At 61.8% G+C, this 13,332-nt stretch overlaps 4 protein-coding genes across 5 annotated transcripts; all 4 read right to left on the reverse strand.

Annotated features, from left to right (window-relative positions):
• Positions 1–309: 309 nt before the first annotated feature.
• Positions 310–4,646, reverse strand: ABB37_08542 (hypothetical protein; the record flags this gene model as incomplete). Its single annotated transcript, XM_015807587.1, has 1 exon — positions 310–4,646. Exon 1 carries the CDS (start codon positions 4,309–4,311, stop codon positions 310–312), a length of 4,002 nt encoding a protein of 1,333 aa, XP_015653669.1. The 5' UTR covers positions 4,312–4,646.
• A 1,027-nt stretch (positions 4,647–5,673) lies between these two features.
• ABB37_08543 (putative pumilio protein) lies at positions 5,674–6,905 on the reverse strand (the record flags this gene model as incomplete). 2 transcript variants are annotated; one of them, XM_015807589.1, is made up of 1 exon in its annotated part: positions 5,674–6,905. In XM_015807589.1, exon 1 carries the CDS (start codon positions 6,766–6,768, stop codon positions 5,674–5,676), a length of 1,095 nt encoding a protein of 364 aa, XP_015653671.1. In that variant the 5' UTR covers positions 6,769–6,905. The 2 variants fall into 2 exon arrangements, with proteins under 2 accessions (XP_015653671.1, XP_015653670.1); XM_015807588.1 differs by having other exon boundaries at positions 5,674–6,897.
• A 931-nt stretch (positions 6,906–7,836) lies between these two features.
• On the reverse strand, positions 7,837–10,780 carry ABB37_08544 (unspecified product; the record flags this gene model as incomplete). The annotated part of the gene is made up of 1 exon (XM_015807590.1): positions 7,837–10,780. Exon 1 carries the CDS (start codon positions 9,862–9,864, stop codon positions 7,837–7,839), a length of 2,028 nt encoding a protein of 675 aa, XP_015653672.1. The 5' UTR covers positions 9,865–10,780.
• A 672-nt stretch (positions 10,781–11,452) lies between these two features.
• On the reverse strand, positions 11,453–12,804 carry ABB37_08545 (putative RNasePH-like proteinexosome associated protein 1 (Rrp42-like); the record flags this gene model as incomplete). The annotated part of the gene is made up of 1 exon (XM_015807591.1): positions 11,453–12,804. Exon 1 carries the CDS (start codon positions 12,737–12,739, stop codon positions 11,453–11,455), a length of 1,287 nt encoding a protein of 428 aa, XP_015653673.1. The 5' UTR covers positions 12,740–12,804.
• Between the last annotated feature and the right edge of the window lie 528 nt (positions 12,805–13,332).

The raw sequence follows: 13,332 nt of genomic DNA on the forward strand, positions 1-13,332 counted from the left end.
ACACCGCTTTCTACCGTTGTTCACGCGATGGGAGAACCGCAACGTGCGGGAAGCGCAACGACGACTCCGCGGTCAGAAGACATCTAAAAAGGAGACAGAGAGAGAGAAGGGGGAGGGGTCTCATCCGCTGCGTCATTGTTCCTCCATGATCACGTCAAAAACACACAGAAACGGAATGCAGCGCCTCGAAGCCCCGCCCCGCCAGACACTCCCGACTGCCTTCGGCACCTCCTCCGTTTGTTGGCGCCCTTCCTTGTGCATCCGCTAGTGCGTGTGCGTGTGTTTCCCCTGGTGACAAGGAAGGCGTCGTTAATAGTGGTAAATAATTGGAGAGTGGAACGCACGCGGTGATGAGGGCGCCGCTGGTTGAAGCGCGTGGCGGACGGGTATCACCCGCGCCGTGGGCAAAGGCCTGAGGCCGGATGACGTGCCAGACGGAAGCGTAGTCGACGGCAACGGATCCGCGGAGGAAGCCGGACGGCCTCTCTCGGCGGCAGCGATGCGCGGCGTTGCCTTCGCTGGGGGAGTCCTTGCGTTGCCGTACACCCGCACCGGGTGCGTGGCAGAAGGCGCGAGACGGCTGCCGCTCGTGCCGCGATCGTGCGTTATGGAGTGGGCAGAGGACGAAGTGTTCGGCAAGTACGGATAGGAGAAGAGAGCGGACGCGTGCGTTGGCCTGCGTGGCCCGCCGTGCGCCTCCTCCATTTCGCTTTCGTCTGACAGCAGGGCGGTTGGTGCGGTGATGGGGGAGGTCGAGATGGGGCTGAGGCCTGTCCCCTCACTCGTGCTCCAGGCAGCGACCAGCGCCGGTGGTTGCTCGTCGTCGTCGTCCGTGTACACGTCCACGTCGATGTCACTGACGCTGCTTTCCAAGTCCTCCGTAGGCGGACGCGGTGCTTGAATGTGCCGCAGCGGCGGCGGCGGCGATGCCTCACCTTGTCTGTTGCTCACCCAAGGGGTGCCGCCCGCCCCATCACGCTCCCTGCCCTCCCACGGCTCCGGGACACCGCGGCGCTGCAGGGCGGCGGAGGCCGCCGTGAAGAAGCGATTGGCCGCTGCGCTGCTGGTGGTGCGTGGCTCGGGGTTGAACGACTCATGGAAGGGGGTCCCCTCCCCCTCTTCCCCTTCCTCCTCCCTTTCTCGGTATCCCTCCGCACTGCCTCCAGGCGCGGCAGGAAAATTCGAACCCGGCACACTACGTGCGGTTCCAGCGGCGATCAAAGTCGCCGGACTCACCAGCGCATCCACGATGGGCGCCTCGACGGTGTGGGAAGGGCTGACCGGCCGACGTGCCGCATCGCGTGGTGCTGCGTCTGCCGTGGCGGGCGTCGTGGGGGTGGCGGTGACCGCTGCTGCCGGCTCTCCCGCGGGCACGCGACGGGGATCGCTGTGAGTGCCGTGTCGAATCTCACGGCGTCCCGCCGTCGAAGCAGTAACGGTAGAAACATCAGCGGTCGACGACGATGATGAGGACGACGCTGTCGCTGCAGCTGCTGCTGTCACGCTGTGGTCATCCCTTTCGCGGCCACCACCATCCTCTGCTTCGGCGGCAGCCACAGCGGACTCGCGCCTCACCGTCTCCCGCACCCGCCGCGCCATATCCTCCTCCCGCTCCAGTGTCCGCAGCTGGTAAACCAACAGTTCCTCGCGCAGGGCATCGTTGCGGCTCCAGCTCTCCTCCAACTTGCTGTGCAGCTCATCGAGCAGCTGCTGCAGCACCTGTACGCGCATCTGTGTGTCAGTGCCGCTGCCGCTGCTGCTGTTGCGGTTGTCGATGGGTGTAGATGACCGCAGCGCATCTAACGGAGCGGCCTCCGTCGCGGCCGCCACGAGACGACCACACGGCTGGGACGCGGAGGACGCAGTGCTGCGCGAGGAGGCGGCAGACCGCTGCGACGACGAACGTGGTGGCTGCCCCGTCTTGGCCGGGTCTTGGCGTGACTTCTTGTCCATCTGGCCATCCCCCTCCCTCTCCGTCGCTGTGTCCCGCCCATCCGACCCCTTCCGCGACTCTCGCGAGGGAGGCGGCGGGGTGCCGGGGGGAGAGGCGGAGCGGACCAACCCCTCCGCGCCGACCCGCTCGAGTCGTCCGATCGCCTGCCGCAGCGCCGCAGCGAGGACCTCATTGCGCTCACGCAGGGCGGACAGCTGCGCCTCCTGTGCGGCCCGCTCCAGGTGCTGGGCCTGACGCTCCCGCAGGCACGCCTCGGCCTTCTCCTGCACAAAGCACTGCACCGTGTACGCATCCAGCACCGCCTCTCCAGAGTTCCCGCCTTCCCCGTCGCCGCCTGGAGCAGCGTTGCCTGCCGGCAAGAGCCAGGTGCGCACCGTGCCGTCGGTGGCCACGGACCACGCCCGCTGCATGCACACCACCTCCATTGGCTGTACAAACAACGTGAAGCCGCTCCCCTTCTGCGTCCACGGCGAGGAACCGGAAAGCGAAGGAGAAGAGGACATTGGGAGTTGATGGCGGGTGGCACGCAGGAGATCGACGGCGTCGCGCACCGACACGACACCCTCGATGCTTTCGGCCACGGAGGACGACGACGGTGGTGGTGGAGACGGGTAGCTGACCGGCAGCACCTCGACAACAGCGTAGGTGACGGCACTCCAAGCCACCACGCTGCCATCTGCCTGACTTGCCCAGATTAGAGGTTCGCCACTACTGCGGGTACTCGCTCCACAAAAGCCGCTGGCCGGCACACAGGTGAGACTGTGGATGGGAGAAATGGAGCGGCTGCGGAGGCAGCGCACAAACTGACCTGTGTAGATCTGCCAGATGAGGAGACGTCCATCCGTTGTGCCGGCCCAGAGCTGGTCAGGCTGGGCTGCGGGGTCGCTGCTGCCGCCCCGACCACCACCACCACCACCGACCACACAGAGAGAGACGATGGACGGCGCGCTGGGCTCTGGACGGGTGCGCAGCCCCTCGGGCACGCGGTACGCACACAGCACCTCCCAGCGATACCGTGGTGGTAGCAGCACTGAACTCGGACGAGGCAGCTGAGGGGCAGCAGAATCAGAAGCAGCCGCGCCGTCGGTGGACGCGGACGCAGTGGTGTCGGAGTGATAGGGCGGCATCGCCAGGGTGGTGCCGTCGAAATCGTGCCGCGCGGCCCTCCCATCGTCCTCCTCACACAAAACAAAGTCCGTGAGGTACACCAACGCGTCGGACACGCCATCATACTCGCTCTCCGCAGCGTCGTTGTCATCGGCAATGCCGTCCTCTTCAGGAAGGGCCGTCGAGGGCTCTACGAAAAGATGGGTGGTGAATACAGCACCGAACGAGGCCGGCCCGAGTGACGCAGCGGACACCACCACCGGCGGAGCAGCTGCCGCTGCGTGCGCCTCCGCCTCCACCTCTCCTCCTTTGGCCATTCGGCGCGACCACGACTCCGTCGACGATGACGCATCGCAGCAGTGCAGCAGCTGCACCGCGAGTGCGACCGCGCTACCTCCTGGGGCCTCACCCACGTCTAGCGACCACAGTGCCACCACGCCGTCCGTGTCCAACGATAACAGGCAGTTTTGATCCGGCCCTAAGATCGCCGAGACCGCATGGAAAGAAGCGGCAGCGGTGGCGGAGGGGCGAAGTGGCACACAGGCAATAATCGGTGCCTCGTGCAACACGCACGTAGCCGCCGTCAGCTCCACCAACGACTCGCCCACCAACGCGTAACAGCCGATGAGGCCGCTCAGCTGGCCCACCACAACCACCGTCTGCAGCGCCCTCGCATCTTCTCCATCGAGTGCACCAGCAGCCGCGGCGAACGGCGAGGCCCAAGTGAGGCACGACGTCTCATTGCCGTCCCGCAGCTGTTGTTGATGTCGAATCACGCCCGTCCGTTGCTCCCGCACTCGCAGCCATCCCCCACATTCCGCCGTCACCACTAAACCCTCTCGACACCCGGTGGTGGGGCAGAGGGCGGCGACGACAGTGTCGGGGCAGACGAAGACGCCGGTGTCCACAACGTCGCTCTGCGGGCCGAGGGTGCTGCGCACGCGTGGGGCGGTGCGGCTGCCACGACCCGCCGTAGAGGCCCAGCGTGCCGCAACGGGCTCTAGCAAGTCCAGCGGGAGTCGTGAGACGTCCTCAGCGAGTCGCGGCGACGGCCCCGCAGCTGCCATCGCAGACGACGCCGTCCACGACTGTGCGTGCGGGACGGAGGGACGGAGAACGCGCGGCAGTGGCGGGTCCCTGCCGCCGTAGCCAGCGCCGTTTGCGTGGCAGGGGTGGTGCACGAGAAAGGCCGAGGGCCGGCCGAGGGACACCGATGGAGACGATCTGCCACGGCCGCCCGTCTGCTCCATAGCAACGGTGCTGTCTTGGTGCTGGAGGTGTCCTCCTTGCCCTGTACGACACCCCAGAGAGCCCCAGACGCACCCAAAGCGAACGCCACGAAGAGCGGTGCTCGCGTCGGGCTCTGGACTGAATGAAGCCTAACTCTATTTCTGGTGGTTGGTGCTGCTGTTGTATCTTTTCCCAGCAGCGATACATCACACGTCTTAATTGTCTGCGCCGAAAGTGGGATCGCTCCTCGGCGGTTCAGCTCCGAGGGGTGTGAGAATGCACTTCTTTCCTTGTCGTCGCCGCAGGAGCGTCCCTCGTCATCCGGGCAGACACACAGAAACACAACGCAAAGAACTTGGACGGGGACGGCAGGCAGCCAACACGCAGCGGCACAGTCGTCGTGGCAGCGCATAAGCGAAAAGAGGAAAAGAAGAAAAGGGCAGGAGTAAAACTGCTTCGACGAATCGTACAGAAGAGGAAACGGTTACGCGTCGCACGTGCACACACGCACCGCTCGCAGCGCAGCGGACGTTAGGTGGCTCGGTGCTTTCGTCCTCGTTTGAGCCGACGTCACCGTCCGATGCGGCATTGCAACAGCAGAAAAGCCCGCAGTTCATCCTGGGTCTTGTCGGAGTGCACCGCCTCCGCAGAGAGGTGCGTTGTTGTGCGAAATCCCAATCGCTCACAACACGCCGCGCACGGGAGTTAAACAGCAGCTCGTTGCGCGCTCCGCTCTGGTGGGGCCGCGAAGGCGGTGGCGGGGGGGGGGGGGGGAAGAGCAGCGTCCGAGTATTCTTTGCGGTTTTGAGGTTGATCTGACTCTAGTGAAAAATCGATTATCGCAGCGCGTCAGTCTGTGCAAACCGGTGTGTGGACGGGGAGGGGAGGGGGCTTCGCAGCGGCAACGGCCTCGAGCAGCTCAAGGTGAAGGGCTGGGTGCGAGGAAACACAACGAAGAAAAAGCCGCCGATGTCCCGCACACACACACACGGTTCGCCAGATGGGCCACCACGCAAAACGAAAGAGAGAAAGCGAGGACAGACGGAGCGACGCCCAAGCGGGCTCGGTCTGCGCGTACAAAAACGAGTAGTTTGAAGGGGAGAGAGAAAAGCAGCGCCGGAGCGTACAAAAAAGACGGTGCGGGGGGAAATCGCACCCACGCACGCCACGCAGGTCACCGCGGCGCACGTGCAGATCCCAAACGCACGCACACCACACAGCGCACGAAGCAGCACAGACCGTCCTTCTTGCGTCCACGCCACATCGCTCAGGCTGTGTCGCACCGCTCCCCCCGCAGCCGACGTGTGCTACTGCTGTGTGGGTGTGTGGAGAGAGGGGGGAGAGGGGAGGGGGCGGGGGCTGCCCAGTCAGAGAAGGGGGCGCTAGCCCCATTGCCCTAACGACCGCTGCCCATCAGAATCGGAATGCTTTGACCCCGAGGAAAGCTGCTGCGGGCGGAACAGCAGAGCGGTGTCCTCCACATCCACCTCCGAGAGCGCCACGCGGTACGGGTCGAACCGATATCGACCACGACCGAGGGGTCGCACCCCCACAAACACGACGGGCGCGTCGTGCTGCGACATCGCTGCAGAGGTAGATGGGCTCGCTGCGTCCCGATGAGCGGCTGTGCGGGCCGCCAGAGAGGAGGCGACGGGCTGCGGCTGGTGCGGTGGCTGCCGCAATGATGGTCGACGTGCGGGCATCAGCGACGCCGTCACGTCTCGCCGGCGCATGTTCACCTTCGCCAAGATGTTGGTGGCGAAAGACAAGTCTACCCCGGGCAACTCGAAGACCCGCGCCACGATGCCCAGCTCCGAGAGGCCGGCCACCGTGGACACGACGGACTGCACGACGAAGTTGCCGTAGCCGTCCGACACCAACTCCTTCAACGCAGCTGGGTTGTACACCAGCTCGTCCAGGACCAGGCGCCGCACCGCCGGCACACCGCCGCAGACGCGCACCACCTTCTCCACCACGTTGCTTGCGAATCTATCACAGCTCATTTGCAGGAGGTGCCCTGCGAAGAACTGCACAACGTACTGAGCGGCGGTGGTGCGGTCCGTGTGCTCGATGGCGCACTGCACCATGTAGTTTGCATAGCTGTCTTTTGCGAGGGCGGCGAACTGGGGCAGCAGGTGGCTCACCAGCACTTCCTTCCGCTCCGCATCTACGCGTTTGTAAACGCGTATGAATACGGGGCAGCCACGCTGCGACACCGCCAGGAAGGGCGCGTTGGCAGCCAGCAGGCGGATCAGCGGCCACGGGCACCGCCCTCCGTCCTCCTGCAGCGCGAACTCCATCTCCGAGTAGAGTTCGTCTAACGTCAGGCACATCGACGCCCGCAGCACTTCCACACCGCGCTGCGCCAGCTGCGGAGGGCCCGCCGCAAAGGCGGCGGCGTCCGTCGGGGGGCGGGCGGCCTTGGGGAGAAAGCGACTGCGGACGCAGCAGCCGCGGTTGTTGGTGGTGGGCAGCATGGCGGGGACTCCTTGCCGAAAGCTGCGTTCACACTTGCAGAGAGAAAAACGTTGCTTCCCACACGAACAGCACGGGGGAACCGTTTGGCGAAGGGAACAACGGGCGCGATGTGGCGGACAGCTGGAATCTTTGACACTTCCGTGTGTATGTGTGTGTGCGTGGCACAGCGAGGCGCAGCAGAGAAGGGAGAAGGGAGGGCAGATGATCGCGCACGTGAAAGAAGGGCGAAGTGCACGGCACAAAGTGGTTCTTTCTCTTTTTAAAAGAGGGAGAGTGCATGGCAGCACTCCCCACCCCCCACGCGAACAGCGTCACCGCGGGCGTGCCGTGGTGCATTTACAACAAAAAACGGTGGATGGGGGAACCCGCGTGTCACTGCAGTCAGCGAACGGCTCGCTAGTGTCACCGTTGCAAAAAGAAAGAAGTGTGGGTTATATATATCCACCTCACATATCTGTTGTGGTGCTCTCTGCGTATCTGTTTTCACCTTAGAAGTCAATGTTATACGGCGCGCCTTTCTCGCGACCACGGCCTCTCTTGAAGACCCACTGCAGAACGATTCTGTGTCTTTAAAAAAGCATGCCGTTTTGCTTTCTTTTGCTTTTCCTTTTGTATTTGTTTTTGCCGAACTTCGACTTCTCCAGCGCGCATGAACACATCAAAGACAACTGCCAGAAAGCGTAGGAGAGACAGGAGGAAACAAGCGATCTAATCAAAAGAAGAAACTATAGGTGACGACCCAACACATTGGAACGCCGAGAACTATCGTCATCGCGCTGACGCAGCTCGACATCAGCACCTAATTTCGCTGGTTCTCCACCGCATCAGCGTTACGTGCGCCAATCAAGAGAAGAAGGAAAAAAAAGACATGAGGCCTAAACTCGGCTGCGCAAATGGTTCTACACAACTAACACTCCCACCTATAAAACAACCCCGCAAGGTCATCAAAGAGTGGGAACAACAAACGCGAAGAAAAGAAGGCGGCGGCGTCTTGGAGACGCATCTGCGCCAATGCGGAGCGGCGGTACGACAAGCAGCTGCCAGTCTTCGCAGCGGCACCGCATTTATTACAGCATTCCATTAAACGGAGGACGGAACTGTTGTTGCTGCTGCTGGAGGTGGCGGCGAGCTGCCGGCGAAGGACCGTAAACGGGACCACTGTCCTCCACCTCGCCCTCAGCAGTGACAACAGCGCCATCCGCATCACCATCACCGCGTCCCTGCACGATCTGAAACGTATAGTAGCCGGCGGTTGGCACCTGCACCAGTGGTGCGTTGCGAAGCTGCGCATTGGCATCGTGGAAGTTTTGCAACGCCTGCGCATCGTAGGGGCGATGACGAAAGCTGCCGCTGTTGTTGGTGCACACGCTGGCAGCAGCAGCAGCAGCAGCAGCAGCAGCAGTAAACGGCATCAAGGCGATATCCTGCCTCTCCGGCCTTCGGTACGACGGAGACCGCTGCGGCGCGCATTGGTGCATCGGCGAGTTCACACTGGCCGGGAGGCCGAACACGTTCACCTGGTTCATCCGGTTCATGTAAGCGGTGGGACGATGCTGCTGCAGTGGCTGTTGCAGTGGGTGCTGTGGCTGGTGGTGGCCGTTCGTCGCAGCGTGTGGCTGTCCTGGGCGCTTCGCCTTCAGCTTGGCCTCGATCTTCGCCGCAAAGGGGCTGCCGACCAGCGCCGGACGCAGGCGGTCCTCAACCCGCTTCAGCTCCATCGCGTTGGTCGTCACCTCGATGACGGACTGCACGACGAAGTTGCCGTAGCCGTCCGACACCAACTCCTTCAACGCAGCTGGGTTGTACACCAGCTCGTCCAGGACCAGGCGCCGCACCGCCGGCACACCGCCGCAGACGCGCACCACCTTCTCCACCACGTTGCTCGAGAATTTATCACAGCTCATTTGCAGGAGGTGCCCTGCGAAGAACTGCACAACGTACTGAGCGGCGGTGGTGCGGTCCGTGTGCTCGATGGCGCACTGCACCATGTAGTTTGCATAGCTGTCTTTTGAGAGGGCGGCGAACTTTGGCAGCAACTCATGGACGAGGGCGGATTTCTGGTCCACGTCGCAGCGCTCGAAGACGCGCATGAGAGAGATGCAGCCCTGCTGCGTCGCGGCGAGGTAGCCGGCGTTGGCGGCCAGAACATCCACCACCGGCCACAAATCCACCAGCCGGCGCTCAAACAAGGACTGTAGGCTGAGGCGAGTGTGCTGGGAGGTGGTGCAGATGTTCAAGATGACGGAGGGGTACATGGCGGCCATCAGCTCCTCCGTCTGTTCCGCCGTGCATGCCTCAATGAGCGTGCGCAGAACATGGCAGCCGTGTGCGTCCACGGCAACCTCGCCCAGTGCGTCGCAGATCTCCGCCACCACCGGTACCAGCACCTCCTCCCGCTCCGTCTCCAGCGCAGCCACCAGCAGCGTCTTGCCCTGCGGCGTGCAGGCAGCCTCCGCCACCCGGCCCACACACGTCGACAGGAAGGCCGCCACGATCTCGTCGGCAGCGGTGGCACCCGCCGCAATGAAGGCGGACGGCGTCGGCGGGGCGGACGGAACGGCGCAGACGTGGCCGCGGGCACTCGCCAGCCCCGCCATGGGCGCCACAGTGATGGGCCGCCGCGACTCCTCCTCGCAGCCCATCGAGAGGACCGGCACATCGCTGACGGAACGCAGGTCTGACCCGCGCTCGCAGGCGGCGGACTTCGCGTACGGCAGCAGCTCCGTCCCACCTGGCGGGAGAGACGCGTCGAGGTTGCTGCGGAGGTTGCCGGAGGTCAGCGAGTACTCGGCTTTGGCCAGGCAAGCGTTGCAGCCCTGGCGCACCATGGCGTTTTCGCTCTCCGCAGCCCCGTTCACGACGTCGACCGCAGCGCTCCCGTAACTCGCATTGCTGATGCTGTTGTAGTTGCTGACGGGCAAGATCGGCGTGTTGCGCGGCGGGCTGATGAAAGTGGCGTGGACGGCTGCGGGGGGGACGACAGACTTGGCGGAGCTGCGGTGGAGGGGCGGCGCAGCACCCTTCTTGGCAGCGATGCCGCGCCAGTCCGGCGCATTGTTGCGGCCCAAATCACGCAAGCCGGTCTGCGCAGGCATGAGTCTCGCTCTTGAGCGGTGGGGTGGAAGAATAAGAGAAAGGATCGCGCCTCAAGGTGTTGGGTTGAAGGTCGCAGGGGAGAGCGACCGTGAGACAAAGACGAGGCCTCCTGATTGTTTTCTTTTCTTTTTCAGCGGTGGCAAGCTTCGCGTCAACGAATGCGTATTCGGGGGTGGAGATGTCTCTCTGAACGCAGGTGAGAAGGAAGGAAAGGGGGAAGGAAAGAAAGCGTGCCGGTGCGTAGGGGTGATCAAACAAGTCTAACGTCAATAACACCGCTGCGCAGGCGCAGCACTAGGTCTAGAAAAGAAAAGACAAAAAAGGTAAGAAAAGAAGGAAGGGAAAAATCTAACGTGTACGCGTTGATCCCGCGTCTCGTGAAAGGGAAAGGAGTTGAATATGTAAATGATGCTTTGATCCACGTAACGCAGCGGAGGAAGCACAGCGACAGCAAGAACAACGAAACGGCAAAAAGAGAGCGAAGGGGTGAGTCTAAGCGGGTCAAGGAAAAAAAATGTAGACGTGCGAAACAACGAGGGAGAAGACCGGACAGCAGAAGCAATGAGCCAGTAATACTTCTAAAATTCTGATCGGGCTCGTTGCTCGTTGCTCGGTGATCGTTAGTAGAAAGCACCTTTTTATCTTTACAGGTCTTCTCACTAAACAAAAGGGAAAGATATATATATATATGTGTGTATATGTATGTATATGTATGTAGGTGTGTTCAGAGGAGGGTGAAGCGAAGGGAATCGCCAGGTCTGTCGTTCGCCAAGATCGTATGCGGGACAGGATCAAGAGATCACAGGGAGCACGGAACGTCTAAATGAGATGTGAAGGTAAGAAAGAAGAAAAAGGTGAGTCGAAGGAAACGAAAAGAAAGGTCTAAAAAATCTAATATCTAGAAAGAGATGAATCTGAACCGTGACGGACGCATTTCGGGGGGAGGTTCAGCAAATCGTGAAAAACAAAAGAGCGGAGGAGAGTCGCGAAGGAAGGAGGAGTGGATAGAGGCAGTTTCCGTGTAAGAACCGGGGCCCCAAGGTTTAGAAAACAAAACTGCCTAACGACGGTTACACACATATATATAGCCGCTGTGACGCTGAAGCCAGAAAAAAAGAAAAGAGGCGGCGACGGTACAGAACGGGGCTACGCAACAACTCGCCAAGGGCACCGTATCGTAGCGTAGACGCTGCTGTTCACATATATTGAAAGCCTGCAAGGTCAATAGTTCGCCAGCGGCATCGTTTTCTCTTCCAACCGCTTTTTGCCACCAGGGAAAGCCACGGTGTCCATTATTCTCCCGCTGGCTTCGCTTTTCTTGTCATGCCTTTAAATATATATTTGCAAAGCGCGACGACGCTTCAAAACATCACGCTCCTGCATTTCTTTAGTCGCTTAGGTTTTCTTCATTGAAAATGCGCCCTGTGTCGCTTCTCGACAGTAGATACGTATTGCTTCGATTATTCCACGTCCAAAGGCGGTGCAGCGGCTTTCACTGATCCCATCGGGGTGCGCTTACTCTCCGCTTCAGTAGATAGCTCTCCCTCTCCACCTATCCATCTGTGCGTGGGTGTGTGGCGACGCCACCTAATGAAGGTCTCTCTGCCCCTGTAGTGCCTCTTCACAGTCATGAATCATCGCCTGGCAAACGTACACTGAGTCGGACAGCACCGCCCAGCAATCGTTGAGGCTCAACGCCGAGGGCGGGGCGACGTAGGCCGCACACGCTGCCGCCGTGTCCGCCTTGACCGCCTCGTGCAGGCGATAGCTGCTGCCACGACGCGACGGCAGCTGCTGATAGCGGAAGTAAAACACCTGCCCGTCTACCCCTGCCGCCACGTGGACCTGCTGCGGCAACGCCCACTCCTCCCGCAGCGTCGGGTCCACCACGTAGTGACCCGTAGGGGACACCAACAGCACACACAGCAGGGGCAGCTGCGCCCACGACACGGGCTTGCGGTAGGGCTGGGCGCGGTCCACCTCGACCGACACCCCCGCCCCATCGCCCGGCGCCCGGTGGAGCGTGACAGCGGGCAGCTGGAGAGCGCGCAGGGCGGCGTGGACGGCGTAGGCGATGGAGGTGAAAAGGTTGCCACCCGAGCACTGCAGCACGTGCACGTCCACGTGAATCAAAAACCCAAAGCCCTCGCCAATGTAGAGTTCTTCTGCAGGGAAGCCGCTGGACAGATTGGCCTCCCCGCTGTCCCTAGCAGCAGCAGCGCCAGAGGAAGACGAGGTCACCGCTGCCGCCCCACCCCCGCCCGCCGCCTCTTCATTCCCTCCTTCGTCCTCCTCCGGCAACACCTCCGCCTCCGCAACGCCCTGCTGTTCCTGCACCTGCACCTGCGCCGCGCCAAAGACCTGCCGAATGGTGGAGGCGAGGAAGGCTAAGTAGTCGCGTCGGTAGCGACTCACGTTGCGGCCACCCACCGCGCTCGCGTAGGCGTCCAAGACGTGCGGGACGGCATCGATGGTGATGTGCAGCTGACCGCGGCCGGCGTCATTGTCTGCTACGCCAGCACCCGCAGCAGCGACATCCTCCGCGTTGGAGTCATCGCCATGTCTACGATAAGAGGACGAGGTAGTGGTGCCGCAGCCGTCCACGACGGAGGGCGTCGCGGCTGCCAGCACCACCGTGCCACTCGCGTTCACCTCGACGTAGCTGCCGTTGTATCCCGCATGCGCCTCGCCACCCACGCTCGTGCCGTCATCGACCTTCCCGGTGGCGGCGGAGGCGGAGGGGCTCGAGCGGGGGATGACGTGCACAGGGCGGCGCTGCAGCAGCGTGCGGCCGTCCTCGCGCACGTCATGTGCGACGCCGTCCTGCACCGCGCGCACCTCGGCGAGGCTGATGGATGCCAAACCGACGGACATGCGCAACGGAACACGAGGATCCTAGAGAGAGAAAGAAATAAACAAGAAGAAAGGTGAAATCAACCTGACGTGGAGGAACGCAGAAAGGGAAAAAGGAAGGAGGGAGAGTTGGTCATCAAGAAGGAGTCCTTTGTAGCGTCTGCAAACGAACTGGTGCGCAGGAATCCAACGGGATGCCACGCTTACCCATCCGTCTCCGACTTGTGCCGTGCATGGGTGTCGTTGCGGGAAGAGCGCTCTTTACCATCAGAAATGGCCTTCGACACTTCCCTCCACCGCCAAAACGAAATGATGCTAAGAGAAGCTCGAGAAAGGCGTCTACATCGAACGAAGAGGCCCCCACGCACACACACGTGATGCTGCAGCGTTCTTGGTTTCTGTTATTCTCTCCTCCTCGCATCGCTGGGAGGGAAAAAATGTTGTTGTTGTTGTTGTTTTTCTCTAATTAACTTACGTGGTTGACGTGCATTGTTGGTTGGCTGGGGTTTTTTGTGGTTGTTAAGGTCGACGAAACCGGCAAGAAGAGACGCCCCAGAAAGAACAAACCTCTGCCCCCCTCCCCCACCCCATTCGAGCAGCAGCGCACATTCTAA

The sequence above is a fragment of the Leptomonas pyrrhocoris genome (assembly GCF_001293395.1).
Source record: "Leptomonas pyrrhocoris isolate H10 chromosome Unknown, whole genome shotgun sequence".
NCBI classification, from domain to species: Eukaryota; Euglenozoa; class Kinetoplastea; order Trypanosomatida; family Trypanosomatidae; genus Leptomonas; species Leptomonas pyrrhocoris.